We start from the raw sequence: 16,884 nt of genomic DNA, 5'->3' as shown, positions 1-16,884 counted from the left end.
TCAGAATACTTTATCAAGACTTATCCGTGATCTCCACTTTATATATGTACTCAATATGGCGAGCACTGATCAATAGTGTTGAAAGCTTTGTGAATCAAATTTGTTGATGGTACCGTTTAATAACATTAGTGACGTCTTCTACCACCAAGGGAGCTACTACCTCGTCTCGTCATTAAATTGTATAAATTGCACGGACTTTTCACAAGATTGACAGCTCGTTTATTTAAATTTGCTTGACAAAGTTCACGAATATTTGTGACACTTAAATCAAGCGAGCTATTTGCTCGTCTCATTAATCCGTTAAACTTACAATTAAGCACCTTCTCTTCTGGCCCGACCTGCGGGAAGTGTCTCTGGAACTTCTTCTGTCGCGACTTGCTTGGCTGTTTGCCTTCCGTGGTGTCGCCGGTGGTGGAAGTGACGCCGATCGCCGCCACCCGCACCGACGGCGCCGAGCCCGATAGAGGCTTTATGGCATGCCTAGTGGACAAATTGAATTTGAGCACAATTATCAATCAATTTCGTACCTTGATATCAACAGATTAAGTTTTAGTGTTAATAGCAATGACAATAATTGTTACTACAAATATAATCTATCATAACGGCAATATAACAGAAATAGCTAAATTTTATTTTATTTCAACCACTCCAACAATTGAATTGACATCTTTTTAAGTCTTTCGTACAGTCGCTTCAAATCCCACAGATAGTCTATTTAGTATTACTAATTACTACATCAATAATGCTGTTAATTTTGAAATAAATACAAACTACAACTCTGTAGATTATTTAGAGGAAGCTTTGCTTACTTGTAAACTATAAAAATAATACAGTGGAGCTTTTCACAGCAATTATGTTAGCCCGACAATTATAACAACAGACAACAGAAGAGACATGACTACTTTTAACAGTTAATGTTGATATTTTTTTTTCTACGAAATGTTGGCATACAAAATTTCATACAATCATAAAGCCATGAGTGTGAAAGTACATTGTAAAAGGCGTAAGTGTACCTAATCTTAGAAACGTAAAAAAAACCTATGTATGGCGTGAATTACACAAATACCCTAAACATACTTCATTCATTGGACGACTCATAAAATTCATGTAATATTACTAGAAATCATGAAAGGATAAACTCCTAAAATTACTATATCGTATGATATATATTAAGGAAACATGACTAATTCATGGTCACGACAACGCACGGCGAGGAAATAAACTCTAAAGAAATCCCCGAGGTCGCACGAGCCATTGAACGAATGCAATCAACAATTAAAATAAATGCCTGCTTTGTAAGTGCTCGAAACGCAACACAAACCTAATTTAGAATGACCAAAATAAACTTACGGGTTTCTCATACAATACATTTCTAGTGACCAACAAAAAAACTATCGCTTAATAATGCGGTGTAAATGGGCAGCCTGCGGTGGTCTTAGAAATCTCATCGAACGTTTGGCAATACGCCAATGAAGATCAGGCATCGCGAAACGTTGATCATCGCGGTCGTAACTAAAACCGCAAACAGCGTCCTGAATGACTAAGAGATTCGTTTTAACCGTCCACGGACAAGTTTGGGTTTTTTTATTATTTCTCTGCTATTATTTCGAGCGAGCATCGGCGCTTGGCACATGCGCCTACACTTAATTAGCATTGACTTGTTGTGTTATTTGAGTGTTAAGTTATTCTTGTAAGCACTTCGAACATTGTTGTCAAATAAATTGTAATAATACGCAACGGTGTCGAAATCAAATGGCTAAAACGGTAAGCATTTGAAAAATTCACCATTCCACTCATCAATAAAAATTAACGTGCGTTTATTCCTATCCAAATATGAGGAAACCTTTAAAATTTACGACGCCCAAACAGCCCAAATGGCGGGCTGATATATCTGGATAATTTGAGCTGAGCGGTCTTTTACGACACACGAAATTGCGCTCTAAACCCCAAATAATAAATTCCGGTCGGCAGTAACAATGTCAATGGGCACTGGCCGTAAAAAAATGAATGAAAAAAAGAATAAGAATAAAATCTGGGAATAACTGTTTACTTGAGAGGCTAAATTAAATTTCACATTCGCGTTACGTTTAATCTTGTTTAAATTAGAGAGGATTTACAAACATAAAGGCAATTACGGGAATCTTAAACGTTAATGAATATGAAATCAAAGGGCACGTTATATGTACGACGCATCCTGTGTACACAGAACTTGGGGTAAACGAAGCTCATTCATGTTTCAGATTTCGTGCTAAAAATATGAATTAGTATTTAACGAGCTGGGAGAAACCGATGTATTGTACCAGATCCAAGTCATCAGTAGAAATATTAAGGTTACTTTATCTTATGATTTATCAATTACAATTAATGTTCATAATTTGATTAACGTTCAAATAGTTATTGTAGTCAACAGTGGCGAAGGGTGAAGTTTTCTGAAAGGTGAACACAACATATAGGTAATTGCATTAATGCGGTTTTCAAATCGTTCTAATAATTTACATACATTACGAAAGGGAAGCCGGCAGGAATCGAGTTATATGGACCCTTCGCACTTCCTTTTCGATGGTAGTCATTCAGAATATTAGCAATTGCCATTATAACTCAAACAATAACTCTTGTTTCACCTACAACTTCAAAGAGGACTTCAACAGTATTACATAATATCATAACACGAACTATCCAAGTGTTCACATATTCAGATTATGTTATCATTCCTTCCTGTGGAACTACAATAACAGAGCACCTAAGTTTATAGTAACTGCATTAAGATTACGATGGAAACATAGCTCTGTCCATACCCTGCGATATCATAGTCGATGACACAACGGACACAATGACCGATCGACTTGTTGAACATTGTTTATTGAAAGCGGACGGCGCTATAGGCGTCAGTTCACAGTCAAGTTTGCAATAAATATTCAGAATATCAAATCATTGTTGGTGTTAATATATTCTAGAACTTGTTTATTGGTGGGAAAGCTACTTAAAATAAATAATGTTGTTTATAAGAAGTATCGGAAATACAAACAGCAAGTGAGGCCATCGGAAATGTCTCAAGATTAAAAAATCAGTTTATTAAGTAAGAACTGTGGTATTTAACTATTGGTTTAATTGTTGTAGCTTATATAAAACAAAGTAATCAATATCTCTACTAATATTACTAAGAGGAAAAGTTTGTAGGAACTAATCTCTGGAACTGATGAACCGATTTTGAATTTTTTTTCTCTGATAGGAAGTACATTACTCCTGAAGGCTACTTTTTATCCCGGGAAAATAATTATGGAGGCAGAGCGACGAGTAAAAGCTAGTTTATATTAAACAAGACCCTACATATTATAATAAAATCCACAGTCATTGTTAATTCCTAGAAAAACATGTCCTATAATGTAACTCAGTCTCGAAATACAAATAAAAGATTAGCCTAACTTTTTTAAACAATGTCATTCTAAGCAAATACTACAAAAACTAGGCGACAAAATAAAAACTACTGACCTAAACTTGAATTCAAATACTGGAAATATAAAACAAACTAACAACAAAAAATTTGCTCTCCTAGTTGAGACTGAAAAAGATTATTTAATAAATTGGAAACTTTTGGTTCAAAAACAAAAGAGATTACTTAACTCTAATTGAAGTGAAAAATAAAACCAGAATAATTGTAATACCCAAAATGACTTCTAATCTAGGTCGGAAAAGCAAAACAACAAATCTTATTTCATCATCATCAGTCATAGGATGTCCACTACTGCACATGCCACCCCCTCCAAAGATAGACAATATGCAGAACTAGAATGAATAAAAAGAAAGAACTTTAAATTCAAACAAAATTTTCAAGACACATGATAATATCTCTTGCACTACATTGACCAGAATTCCTAAAAAATAGTTAAAAGTACGTACTTTTTCATGAAGAACACTCCCATTATGGACGTCGTACAACCAAGACGCCAGACTGCGATGACTCGAAATAGACTGACCAAAAACCTTATTCGTTCCAGGTTATATGCATCCATACGCAATTGGGGAGCGAACACGAAAACATTTTAAAACGTTTAGAGAAAAACAGGTCTTATTTCTCATGAGATAAGAGGAATAAGATCAGCCAATGGTCTAAATACATAAAACATTATGTGACGCGCGTATCTACGCAAGTTATTGAATTTTAATATGACACGGATAGCAGGGCGTGGAGTGTTTAGCATAGGACTGGCCGGCTGTTGTTGCATTCAATACTACATATTATGATGGTACTTTATCTGTGTGCAGATAACCGTCATCAGACGGATAAACTTGTTTGTCATTCGAAACTGCATAAAAATAAATTATATTTCTCAAACTACTGCATGAGCTTTTTGTTCGATTTAAATGTTGTTATTTTAGAAACTTTCCAATTTGTCGAGGGTCTTGTACCTATATCACCGTTCCTTCAAAGATCTTGAGCCATCTGATACTGTAAATGATACGCCATAACTCATGCCTACCATCAAGTGACCTACTTACTGCTTCAACCACAAAAACAAAATTCAAACAAACAAAATGATTCCTAGTATATCCAAAATTTGATCTATTTCGAATAGGTAATATCTTTTCAAGGAAATCAATACATTTTCCTTCAACTTCCAATATTCTTGACCTCAGTATGCAAAATACAGCCATAACGGGTTACACTTGACGTATAGACCAACGTGACAGATTTTGTTACGCAAAAAGCAAGCAGAATGTTTACGACATAAATAACATAATTCATTGTCACATTTATTTTAAAAGCTTTGCTCGAAGTCTTTACGCTTGACGAAGTTTATTATATTAATTGAGTTATTTCTAACCGTAACCTTCATACTAAATGACTAATTCAAAAATGTATGTGTACCTACTTCTAAGTAATTTACAATTCTCACTTGAATAAAGGTTTTATTAATTATTCTGTTGGTTTAGGTATATTTGTTTGTTGTTCGGCATTTTTCTTCCTTGAACCTATCCCTACTGTAAATTATAAAAGTTGTTTTTTATTTGTTTTTGAACGTGGTAATATCCAAAATTACTGACATTCCGACAAATATTTTTTTATTTAATAATAACTATTATCCCCAATATACAACCTGCTTATACAGAGTAAAATATTTTTTTAAATTTTTAACCAATTCTATAAAATTAAAACTTTACTTATGCTTACTACGAAAGAAGTGAAATTACGCTTATTCAAAAATCATAGCAGTATGTGGAACAGAAAACTTTCGATTCAAAACATTCTTGATTACTCATGGCATGCGTTGTTATAATCATTTTTTGCACGAGAACAAAGTAGTTTTTTGTTACAAGTTTTAGATCAAATAGGTACGAAAAGGTTCAAAACGGCATGATCTCACCAAAAAGCTAGGTCACAAAGACTTGAGTATTACTGCAAGTAAAGACATTATCCTTAAATAGATAGATTTTTTAGAGGCATGATATCAAAAACTTAAACTTCTAATAACATTTCGAAAAATACCAGCACTCCTGTTCAAGTTTGGGTAAGAAGACGCATAGTAACAATTCGCTGACGGTGTTTTCCACATAATAAGGGACAAATGTATTTAAATTTATTGTCATATCGGTCACAATTCAAAAATAAGGAATATAAGTTAGAAAGACATCTTACCTACTCCCACGGCTGTTGTCCAGGTTGTTCAAGCTGCTTCCCCCGCTAGACTCATCAGAGTGTTCGAAGGAGGCGTTGTCAACCATTGTTATTCACTACACCCGATTCACAGTTCGGTCACACGCGAATCTCATACTGAGTTGAGGCCTGCTCCAAATTAGATCCACCAATTTGTACAGGCTTCGGAACGCAGCTGAAGTAAACAAAACTTTTTAATAACGAACGAATCGACGAGATTGGACAACTTTTAGAGACATCGCAAATGAGTTCGTCAGTTGTCATTACTAGGTTCTCAGTTTAATTACTTACTGAAATTATATGGAATAAATTAAGTTATTCTAACACAGTGGCATAAAACAACAGCGCATTTATATTTTTGGATGAAAACATAAAATAACAAATGCGATTTCATCACGCTACGCATTCATGACTTCGTTCACAACACTTGACATTCATGGAAACAACTGCGCCCGTTTATACACAGGGAATGAAATAATACCTCCACACAAACTGACCAATTAATGATAATACAATATCGTTCTGTATTAATTGAGAAGCAAGATGACATTGGCTAAACATCTCGACGACCCTCATTCATTAGCCGATTAGATAAGGTAGTTTTTTGCATGGAGTGGTGCGCGCATTGTGCCGTGAACGTTATACAATATATCATATCGTAATAATAAATCTAAATACAATGATGACACGATGATCGTTGCGTGCACCGGGCCGCGCGGGTCAATGCAAATTGTTCACTCGCGCAAATGATCACAGTCCAAACCTGCATCAACGAATATTTCCATGTCGGCCGCGACGTGTACACAAAACATCACCACGTGAGTCCACCAATTCACTGTGCCGCGACATTCGTAACACGTTTACACTCGCGTACAGCGGATAGAGAACACGGCGGCCAACTGTCACACACAAAACACAACACGTCGCTCATTCTCAGCGTTTCTGCGAACGAGAAACCTACAGAGAAACGTGATTTTCAAACTATATTTATGAAACAATTACAAATTACGAGCTGCATAACACGCGCCCATGTAGCCGCGGCGCGCTCGCGACTGTTACTGTTACTAACATAGCAGTACTATCTATCTAGTTATAATATCGATTGTATATCGAACACTCGGTAATTTATCGCAACGATAAGATAATACACGGCGAGCTAACCCAAACATAATGAAATAATACACTATCGGGTATTTTTCCGAGAGGCGCGAAGGATTTTTAACAAGAATCGAATGATCTTAGCGTTGTGCGCGGCGAGTTGTCGAGTTCCGCGTTTGCGGGGACGAGTTCGATAAAACAATCGAGTCCAACGACCTTACGTTGCTCCATCGCATTGGGACATACGAAAATAAATCACTAGATTGTATTCATATTTGTCGAAATCGAATGCACATCGATAGGATGTGAGAGAAAGGTCGCAGTTTCTATTCCGAATGGAGAAGCCACGCGAGATATCTTTCGCGGTATATAACGATTCAGCATAACTGGCATAACATTAGTAACTGCGAGAAGTAACCACTGCCGTCCGGTGGTGTTTGTGCGTGTGTACATAGAATATTTAAGAGCATAATGATGGACAAGCCCAATTTCGGGGATCTAAACAGTCATTATTAACCATTTAAATAAAGTTATCAACATTAATACAGGACTGTTAATATTTGCATTAGCATATCATTAATATTAATTGTAGCATGTGTACTAAATGTAACAATGAATTACTAGTCAAGTATTCCCGCTGGTGTTGCAAAGTTAGCTTATAAATTTTAATATCACGAAAAACCTCATTCCGGATATAAACCAGACTATTTTTATGGAAAATTAAAAAAGGACATACCAACTTATTTTAGGATTGTAAACTGATTTAACAGAATTTGCTCTCTAGTTACACCGCTAAACCATACACATTTTCAAACTTTTCCATCATACCAAAACTACAAACATTTCCAGCTCAATAACAACAAAGTACAGCAAGCATCCCGTTATCTAGTTAATTGCCATTTCAGCGGTATAATGTTACCTTTAACGAGACATCAATTAGTGAAAACTGGCAGTACGCCAGTTTAGAGGGACGCGAGTGTTCGCGGGACGAGCTCGAACGAGGACGCGTCAGGCCGACATCAACACTATCCGCGTTGATTGGACAAATGGGAGCGACTACATCGTACACAACTCCTGCGCATTCAATAACTAGGTGTGGCAACTTTGCCAGTGAAGCACTATTCCTAAAGTCACGGTATAAACTATTTAGGAATAATAAATAGCCGAAATGTCTAGGACCATACTATATCTAAGTGGCAATCATCCAAACCTAAACATTTTACGTTTGTTTCTAGCAAACATCGTAATGGACTTGCGCATTTATAATATTAGAAAATTAATCCACGATAAAATATATAAAATCAATTATTTCGCGGGCGATTATAATTACTAATCCACGATAAAAATCAATGTCAGCGATTAATAATGTTAATAATTGTTAACTATAACAAAAAGCAATTTTATATTTAGGTCTATTGGTAGATATTGTGGATTTGTAAACAATATTTAGTTACCAAGCAATTTTGTTGGAATAATACAAACGTCGATAAATACAAAGATAACAATATTTGCGTAAGTGATATTAATTTATTAAACGAAGCTGATGACGATCGAAACTTGTTTAGTTAAAGAATTGAACTAAGCTCAATATTTCATTTATTTTTATGCTTAGAAATGAATGTAAACAAAATTCAAATATAGAACACGTGTAATTCTTAATTCATAAGACATAGGCACATCGTCTCAAGAGGCACCGCCACCGAATGCGATCATAAATTTATTCAATAGAACGGTTCCAAATACAAATAAAATAACAGTAACTGTCTATACTGTTGATACTGCGGTACAAAACTTGAATATAGCAAATCATTGTTTTAACCTCACAATGTCATCGTAGGTAGGTACTGATAGAGAATAATGACGAAGAGTGAGGTTTTGTTATTGCGATTGGACCAATTTCTTTTTATAGATTTCAAATCGAGAGATTTCGATGATATTGATAGTAGATAGAGAAACTAAAAATATTAGGATCACGAAAATAAGATTGTGGCTTAGAAAATGTAGGAATATAATAAAAACAACAATAATTAAGTGGAGTTTTTAATTGTAACTTGAATTAAATGATTTACCTATGCGTAACCAAAACCATTCTCTCATTTCACCAAAAAGACACGAATAACTGTCAATTGGTTTAGTGCCTTCAGGTTGCAGGAATTGTACGCCCAACTACCTACCTTCTACATCTCAGTACTAATTCAAGTTGACTTGTAAAGAATACTCGTAATAATGAGTCTGCTTATACATTAACATTGTATAAAGGTTGTATAATAAAATGTGGCACACAAGGACACTCTTTGGGGAAGTCTTGTCGAAAAAGAATACGAAGCAAATAGACTGAACAGCCTTCTTACTTAAATAAAGACTACCATAACATTTTGTAGTAAACCAGCTTTGCTAGCGGCTTCGGCCGCGTTAGAGTTTATCCGGGATAAAAGCCCCGCTATATATTTTCCAAGGATGTAGCCTAAAGTAGCCTATCCTCTTTCTCACCGTCTCGAACAATCCCCATAACAAATTTTAACGAATGCGTTCGGTTACTTTTGAGTTTATTGCATTCAGTCAGTCAGACGTGGCGGGGGACTTTGTTTTATGATATCTAAGGATCTTCAAAAGAATACCTACTCCTACATTTGTTTTATTGTATAACATTAACGCCCGAAATTAATAACCAATCCTAATCCAATGTATGCCATCTAAGATTGATAATTCATTCGTTTTTATGGATAAAGCATGCCAATAACCAATCCATAGATTCAGTAAGCTATCTCTAACAATAATCGATCTTTGAGAGGACGGATTACAGATCATAGATTACCCTCTGTTTGAAAATGACAGTTTACGCTTGCCAATACTCTATCTACCCGTTTTGACATTTGATTTGATTGTTGTAAACAATCGCATTTTCCAATCGGACCAATTCCTCAGTTTACTCAATATGTTTTGAATATCGCTTACACTGATTTTAAGGGAAACGCAAAGGCAATGGAAATATCCATATTCTCTAGTGACAGTGACGACAGTGATTTGGAGGGACTAGCGATACTGATAGCGAAACTGAAAGTCGCGCTTCATCACGGGTAATGAAAAGAGTTAACTACATGCAGACCCTGGATGAGTTTGATTTCACGTTTAGATTAGGCTTTCGAAATCTGCTTGCCAATCATTGTTAGTTAAACTGATCTCGTATATTCGTGTTACTTCTATGTACAAGTTAAATAATTTTTGACATTATTTACAAAATTACCGTACCTACCGAACTATTAGATAGGTACTAACAAGGGCAATTGCATCTTTTATTCAGGAACTATGGTGTTTCTCCATTCCATCAACTTTTGCTGAGGAATAGGAAATATTTATATTATCTTTTTCAGGACATTTGGTACATGGAAACGTCGCTTCCCTGTGATTGCATTGACATTGCGTTTATCTTTACCTAAAGTTCAAACAATAATAATTGCAACTGCAGTTTTGCACAATATTTGTCGGAATCACAGGCTAGAGGAAATTCCAACCCAAGTGGAATTATCAACTGCTGATATTATTAATTATGAGAACAATATAGAGAATCAAGATGTTGGAGAAAGAACAGCATTAACAAATAACTTCTTTACTTAGTAAAATAAAATACCTTTACAATCACTGCTATTTATTTTATTGCTTATCTACATTTGTAATTCAAAATAATAATTACAAATTAACATAGTTTTATTAGTTGAAAGTTAAAACATTATAACAGGCAAAATTTCCATACATTATCTATACTATTATATAAAGCTGAAGAGTATGTTCGTTTGAACGCGCTGGTCTCAGGAACTTCCGGTTCGAATTGAAAAATTCTTGTAGTGTTGGATAGCCCATTTATTGAGGATGGCTATTATAGGGTATATGTATATCATCACACTATGACCAATGGGACCAAAACGGCTAAAATTTATTACTTTTTGAGAGCTTCCGTTGCGTGCGCTGCATAAACGGTTAAAGTTATGCAACAATTATGTATAACGGAATTGTAATTTGTTCCATAACACTGGATAATGTGTACAGAGTCCAATTATTATTATATGGCACCAAGTTTACTGCGTACTTCATACTAAAAACTAAATCCTTTAAAGATTTATTAATATATTATGAACAATGTTATTAAACTTCAGTGTCAAAATATGTCAGCAACCACATTACTCACGTTCCATTTTGAAACTAATTAAAAGTTTGTATCTTAAATATGACATGTACTAATTATTAATTATTTCTTTTGAGGGCTAAAATACATAAAATATTTTTTATTACTCCAAGTCTTATTTTTCGCAATTAGGCAAATATTGAAACGAATAGTTTGTATGGAAAATACAAAAGTTTTTTTTACGAATGGAATATTCTGCATAAAATGGAATGGTCAGGAGGGAACGCATCTGGAAAGGATTGCCAGCGATCTATCGTTGAAGGTAAGCAAGGATAGGCGAGTTAAGATATTGGCATGCCGATAGGAGACCAATCGAAAGATAGTCGGCAATCTAAGATAGGTTTCAGTCTTGGATAGTAGATACATTATTAATTTCGGGCGTAAACCAACTCATACACACTATGATACAATAGCTATTATCGTAGCCTACATATGTGACGAATATTCATTACCAAATTGTTTTTATAAAACCGCGTAATCTTTTGACTTTATTTAAAACATGTGCTTTCAATGACGTCACTAGGCCTATCATACACGTACTGCTCGAGAGATAACCCTAAGAATTTTATCGATCATTTTTAGATTGTGTACAAACTTTGTAATGAACGTTTACGTAGCTTCTAACCTTTTAATCAATAAGTTACCGAACAAGAAGGTTATCAGTTAATTGCAACTTTACTCGAGTAAAAATACGTATTCCCTAAATTAATAAAGTAGATGCAAGTTTTTGGGAGTTTACACTTAATGTCTAAGGTTGTCCAGGAGCAGTGTCATAATTCGAAATCTAGGTGGTAGCTTTACTGTAACAGTCAACGCAGTTACCACAAGAGAAAGGATTTGCCCTGCTTCGCCATTCAGCTCATCATGATGGTTGTCATCATTATTATCATCAGCCACTGAAAATCCACTGCTAACCAAGTCACCTTATAGATTTAGGCATTTCCTTAAAAATCTTTAGGGAAGGCCCATGCTATACATATACTTATATCAATTTTGTAAATTACGTGGGCAAAAAATTTGGTTTTCCAACTTTGCCTTGCGTAACCTGACAAATTTAACTTTGCCAGATCATCGCTGACGGCGTGTCGCCATATGTTATATTCATTAAACTGACAACCTACGTATATACGATGTTTCTAAAACAGAGGCCGTAGTAAGACGCCTTTCTCTAATCATTAACGTTAAGAGGAATTAAAAAAATGTATGGAATTGATATATCCAAGCGATAGACTTATGATCGGTTACGTCATTCTCGTATATATAGTTTTGTTTTCTATTAGCGTTAACGATCGTTAAAAGGCGTCTGCGCTACGGCCCCTGATACTAACTTAACATTTGGGAAAAATCACAACCGCATTTTATTACAACATTTAAGAGAATGACGAATATTACAAATACGTCTGCCGAGATTTATTCATATAAGAGGAGACAACCCTTGACGAATTCATAAGATAGATATATATTCATATTTATTATATTCATACTAATATTACAAAGAAGATAAATTTGTGGAATTTGATGTAGGATATAATCTTCTAGAATACAGATTCGATTCTGCAAATTCTTAACTTAAGAAATTAAATGTAATTTCTTATAAATTAAGAATTTGCAGAATCGAATAGGGATAATGATCCCTGAGCACTAGATTTTTGCGTGGATTTTCATACAAAAGCCAATTATTGGCACACCATAAACATAAATCATAACTAAGATATCGCAAGGCTTGAAAATATAGGTCAAATCTTAAGGAAATACATAAAACTATATAAATCATAATTGCATATGCTCTGGAACAACTAGTTTCATATCGCGTAACGTTTTATGGCTTTACAATCTGATAGCCATTGTGTGAGGTCAACCGAACAATTGCGTTTTATAACTTGCATCGTATAATTAGAGGTGTAATCGGCTGACCTGCTTGTAATTATCTAATTACAGCCATAGCTATTACAAAAAAGAAAACAAATATAAATAAACTCTTCCTCCGACATGTTTCAACCCTTTTCCAAAGGTTCCCATGTTCCGTGATTCCTCTGGCATTATCGATTCTAATGAACATTGATAAACACCTTATATTATGTAATACGTATGTGTTTGAATTTTCGCTTTTACAGTCTTTATTGCCGTGCGTTTTAATCCACCGTCTTGCTTCAACCTATTTGTAAGGGTCCACTCTTCTGCGATTCCTCTGGCATATCGAATTTAATGAACAGTAATAATCGATATAATGATAATATCGTGCAATACATCTATATGTTTGGATATTCTCTGTTACAGAGTATATTTATAAGACTATCTTAACGTTTGCAGAATGGTCAAGAAACTTCGTAGGCCAAGAAATTAAATGATTTTAATAAGAAATTTCACTCAAATTGAACTGTGAGCGGAAGATAGCATTATTTATAATAACATACATAGTATTAAATGTACATAAGGTTATTTCTGGTGAAACCTTGAGAAAACCAGTTTCTATTTCCACTAAGATGGTTTTTAAATACGACGAATACGCATTACCACACAACACCGCATTTTTTTTATTATATTTGCACGCTTATAGTCGTTTTATGGCAAAATAATAACTGATCACAAAAAATACATAAATAATTGCCATTATTGAGCAAATACATTTTAAATTATACGTATGAGTAATAACGCAAAAAAATATAATGATATTTTTTTTGGCCCACGAAATGGCTAAAGTCTACTGGAAATAAGTACTGTGTATTTTAAAAATAAAGATAAACGTAATATGAAAAACTAACAGGTATTGGAATCTGATGACTGAACTAATCTATTGAATCAGAGCCAAAGATATAATTAAAAGAATTTAGCTCTTATTTACGACCCTCTCCCTAACACTACCTAATCCTAATATAATTGTAGGAAAACCCGAATTGGAAATCGAACATTCCAACCCACAAGCTGCATACTCTTCTAAAGATCAAAGAGACAGTAGACCAACTAAGACACAAGTAACGAAGCAAAAATTTACTAGAACTCGTATGAGTAACATCCGAAGAGATGATAACTGGCAGAGGCGAATGGTGACGTTTTTCGACACAACGTAAAGGTACTACTGATATGCATATGCGTTTTGCAAATTGTTCCAATGATAAATATATTTTACATAAGTTACGAAAGAGAATCCGCTAGTAATAGGTTTATATGGACGCTTCGCCACTGGTAATTGGTTGTCTACCTTAACGCATACGGTCAAGGAAACTGCGTATAATTTATCACTCCTATCCTGCCATTGACCTTATTGATAATAAAATACGATTAACAGAAACATACAGTTTTATTTTTCATAGATTGTATAAAACAAAATATTATATAATATCATAAAAAACAGGACCAGTGCGAGTTGGATTCGCGACCTGAGGGTGCGTTTTAATCTTCATAGGTAGGCATATTTAGAAATCATCTAAAATTACTACTCTAACTAAAAGACATACTAGATTAATGGACAACCTTAACTTCGCTGTTCGATCCCAACACACGGTTATTGCAACAACCGCAAATAATAAGTAAGTTCGCATTTCTTTTTGTAAGTACATATTTACGATTTTCAGATTTTTCTTTTACATGTAAGCTATTGCGTCTTGCCAAGTTTCATGATCCTAGGTCTAAGGGAAGTACCGTATAAGTATGTTTTGATTGTAATGTCGCAAAATAGGTATAAAAAAATATAAAACATTAATAATCATATCATTTGATCGCGTTGACTTACAAGTTTGATTTTTTCACAGCTAACAGAGACCTCCTTGATACCTCTATACGATCCTGAAGAAAAAGGTCTTATCATAAAGACGGACAACAAAGAGATATTACAAGGGTTCCTTTTGATTTACGGTACCCTAAAAAAAAAATAGATATTATTTTAATTTCCTGGAATGAGCATTTTTCTGTGAGGGGATTATATATATCTTCAGATAATTCTCTAACAACATTAATGGGAACGTAAATATCCAGATTTGTTGCCTCTTCAGGGCAAATCTTAAGATGGTTTCCTTAATATTTGATAAGGTTTATTGGATAAATGGAAATCTTACTGGTGGTAGGATATATTTTATATCCGCCTAGATAGCGACCACCGAACACGAAAAATTAAAACCCGCCATTCAGGGATCAGCCTGTGTATATGTATATTGGGTTCCAACAGGCCGGCATAATTGTGTCGACTATCGAGGGTTAGTCATCTCTCGTCAGTCGACATTTTATTGGACCCCCACCCACTTACCATCAGGTGCAGTGGGGTCAATGTGCCGTGCAAGTACAAAAAAAATCAGGAAGGTGATAGATGTACCAAGGCATGCAACCAATGGTACCCAAGAAATGATTAAAGAATTACGGGCAGATTACCATTCCTATTCATTGTTAAACAATATACTGTACTAATATGGAACTACTGCTATGATTCTGAAAAATCTTCGACTAATAAGAAGCGAAATTATCCCTGAGCGAGTTAAGAAGCTTTTTATACCGAAGACAATGTTGTGAAAATGTCGACTATGACAAAAATTACACACTTCCGGAACAAAATATAAAACTAGGCATTTTTGATAACCAGGTGCATGATATCACATTGATTTTGACGATATAATATTAATTGTTTGGATTAAAGAAATTAGGTATACGATATGACTTTAACAAGTCATTAATTACATATGTAGGAAACAGCAAAACTGAAGGATTATTGGTTGCTTTTTACATTCAACATTTTTTAATATATGTTTGCCATAATACGCCCGCTTCATCAGGAGCAGAATTACCAAAAGCAGACCACAAACCTTATCCCACCACCGACGTACGAGACGACCTTGACAACATTCCAAGTGGACTGTTCATCCTCTTCTTGCGACTGCTTCATCACAACATCACCCACTCATCACAGACCTTGAACCTAACGCGTCGACGCACGCACAAAAATCTATAATACCTGTTTAGTTTTTTTCCAATTTAGTACGCGAACACGTTCCATCCATGTCGCGACGCATAAACAACTGATTAACCGAACGCCGCTGTACGATGGTAATCACTATATAATCACACAATCACACAGATAATGGTGGCTATTGATAATGACAACGATCGTAAATCCACGGTTATGTTAGATTTGTTCGTTATGTACATTTGGTGCTGTAAGACGCCGTAATATCCGGACAATTTGTATCGTTTGCATTTTGCTGCCCCACTAGTTCATAGCGTGGAGCTTCAATTTTGTTCTTTTTAAACAGGCAATATCTATTCCGACGTCATTTCTAGTTATTTTGTAGCGGAGAACTGCACTGCTAGTTTTATTTCCATCTTGCCTCGATCCATCCTACGAAGACTTGTCTACGGAATAAATGAGTTCACTAGACTGTTATAGAATCTCTGTATCACAAAAAAGCGACGTTATGTGGTAGCTTTGTTGTATTGCGTGCGATGAATGAGTCTGAAGAAGACGTAATAAATCCCCCTTCGCCCAATCCTAATTCATTATATTAAAAGGCAGCACACCCACGACTCCTGTGGCATTATGGATGTCCATGAGCGGTAATATTCCCTTTACATCAGGTGAACCAATCGTATGCTTAGGTTCTGTTATAAATATAATTTCTTAACATTATATTTTTGGTAGATAACATAAGCAAAGCGGACAAAGTAATATGGTAGGTATAAAATAAACAAAAATATTGTGTAAATGGGACATTAGTCCTACTTTAATTGCTATAGATTTGCTTATTTGCATCTACCTTCCACATCAAATCTACAAAAACGCATAACTACTATCTAACATCGTCAAAAACATTTCAGTAATTAAGCAATAACTAACGAAGCTTTTATATTATTTTGTACGTCAAACCCCCGCAACAAAGTAAAACCAGTTTTAATTAAGGGATTAACGTACATCATTCATGGATGCATTTCGTACACGCTCCTGTTTCCTTTTGATATATTACTTCTCACC

The 16,884-nt window shown here is 34.9% G+C and overlaps 1 protein-coding gene across 2 annotated transcripts in view; it reads right to left on the bottom strand.

The window, feature by feature from the left end:
• LOC115446344 overlaps window positions 1–16,884 on the bottom strand; it is a 78,904-nt gene that overhangs the window by 13,236 nt on the left and 48,784 nt on the right. For both annotated transcript variants that reach the window (XM_030172969.2, XM_030172961.2), the window contains exon 6: window positions 311–480. In XM_030172969.2, coding sequence (XP_030028829.2) covers window positions 311–480 — 170 coding nt within the window. The remainder of the gene's footprint in view (window positions 1–310; window positions 481–16,884) is intronic.

The sequence above is a fragment of the Manduca sexta genome, chromosome 8 (assembly GCF_014839805.1).
Source record: "Manduca sexta isolate Smith_Timp_Sample1 chromosome 8, JHU_Msex_v1.0, whole genome shotgun sequence".
NCBI lineage: Eukaryota > Metazoa > Arthropoda > Insecta > Lepidoptera > Sphingidae > Manduca > Manduca sexta.
This window is presented reverse-complemented; position numbering and strand designations above follow the sequence as displayed.